Source organism: Electrophorus electricus, chromosome 6 (assembly GCF_013358815.1).
Source record: "Electrophorus electricus isolate fEleEle1 chromosome 6, fEleEle1.pri, whole genome shotgun sequence".
In the NCBI taxonomy this organism is placed as follows: domain Eukaryota; kingdom Metazoa; phylum Chordata; class Actinopteri; order Gymnotiformes; family Gymnotidae; genus Electrophorus; species Electrophorus electricus.
The window spans coordinates 27,292,034-27,293,674 of NC_049540.1; the positions used below are offsets into that span (position 1 = coordinate 27,292,034).

The 1,641-nt window shown below is 45.6% G+C and overlaps 1 protein-coding gene across 10 annotated transcripts in view; it reads left to right on the plus strand.

The window, feature by feature from the left end:
• Window positions 1-1,641, plus strand: part of grin1a (glutamate receptor, ionotropic, N-methyl D-aspartate 1a) — a 25,810-nt gene extending 24,169 nt beyond the window's left edge. For 8 of the 10 annotated variants that reach the window (XM_035527438.1, XM_035527440.1, XM_035527439.1 and 5 more), the window contains one exon: window positions 1,372-1,641. In XM_035527438.1, coding sequence (XP_035383331.1) covers window positions 1,372-1,440 — 69 coding nt within the window. In that variant the 3' untranslated portion in view covers window positions 1,441-1,641. The remainder of the gene's footprint in view (window positions 1-1,371) is intronic. The other 2 variants (XM_035527434.1, XM_035527437.1) reach the window with 1 other exon arrangement.

Sequence of the window (1,641 nt, forward strand, 5' to 3'; positions counted from 1 at the left end):
CTGAGCGTCAGAGAAGGTCACGTGAGAGCCATATTTAAGCATCAGTCATTCATTTTGGCAACATGGCTATTGCTTTTAATCAATGCAAATAAATTTCAATGGAAATTTCATTTTGAATTTTTGTGAAGAAGTCAAACAGGCTTATGGATACATGTGTCCGTGGACTTGTCATGTCAGACTTGTGCAGAATGACGTCAAAAATTAAAACATGAACTCCTTTCTGGCATCCTGGCTCCCATGCATAAATCTATGCATAAATCTTTCCTGATTCAGTATGCGAACTTCAGTCACACATCTGACTGCAGAATTCTGTCAGTTTTGACTGACATGTTGTGGAGGACTGTGAGTTTAGTAGTCACAGTACTTCTTTCATCTTCTGCTTCACAAAAAACGCGAACTGCCCTGCTTCGGCTCGGTCCCATGGTGCAATGGCAGGAGATGTAGTCGCTCCACTTGCTATTTTTAACCACATTTGTTTTTCCACATTCGTCCTGGCCATTGCAACGTGGGGAGTGCGTCATCACGGACACCGAACTTTACAGATGTCAGTGTCTGACACAAACAAACAAACAAACAAGCAAAAAGCAAATGACATGGTGACTGAGCTTCTGCAGGGAGCTGGGTGCTTTACTGCCCCCCCTGCAGAGCTCCGCCAGAGAACAGGCGCGCTGTCTGGCTGCACTCGCTTCAGAGAAGACAAGAAATCCGGATCTCCAGTCTTAAAACACCTTTGACTACAACTGATAAAGATATACAGAAACAAGATGGCACTTTCATATCTTAACCATCCGAGACATGCAAGCGATTGCCTCAGTATTTGCATATCCTGCAGAGTTTATAATGACGCATCATAAAGATCGAGCTAAATATCAGGCTGGAGTGGTCGGCCAATGAGCGACTCCAATCGTATGGCCATATAATACACTGGAGATCCAGTTTTCTGTTTCATGTAGGTCTGAATTCCTCCTCAGGCAGTTACAGAAAAATACAAAACATATTACGGATTTTTCACACAGACTAAAATGGTGCATTAATGAGCAGGCTCATGCACATCAGATAGCAATGCCGAGCCTGCACTGTTAGATATGCTTGCTCCTGTAGCCCTACTTGAAGCTTTTCCCAAAGATTATTTATAAACAATTTCAGGCATTTTGATGGAGCTGCTTCTGAACTGCCTCTGGAGATAAACTTGATGTCGTGGCCACTCGTGAGTTACGGGGGAAGGGTTTTACTAATGCCCTGTCTCCTGTCTGTTTTTGTGCCTGCTTTTGCTCCTCTCTCCCTCTCTCTCTCTCCCTCTCTCTCTCTCTCCCTCCCCTCTCTCCCTCTCTCTCTCTCTCTCCCTCTCTCTCTCTCTCTCTCCCTCTGCAGCAGTATCCACCCACAGACATCACGGGCCAGCTCAACCTGTCTGACCCGTCTGTCAGCACTGTGGTGTGAGGCACGGCTAGCAGGAGAGCAAGATGTGGGTCTCTTACGGACAAAGTGGGGAAATGGAGTTGGGATGGGGCAAGAGTTCCTCTCTGGTGAACACTGGCTGCCACTCGTGAGCTTCTGACCTTTATGGAGACACAAGAAATGATCTAAACTTCCTAGTGGGATCTTCTCTGGACTTTGAAAATGTTTGCAGCAAAGAATAAA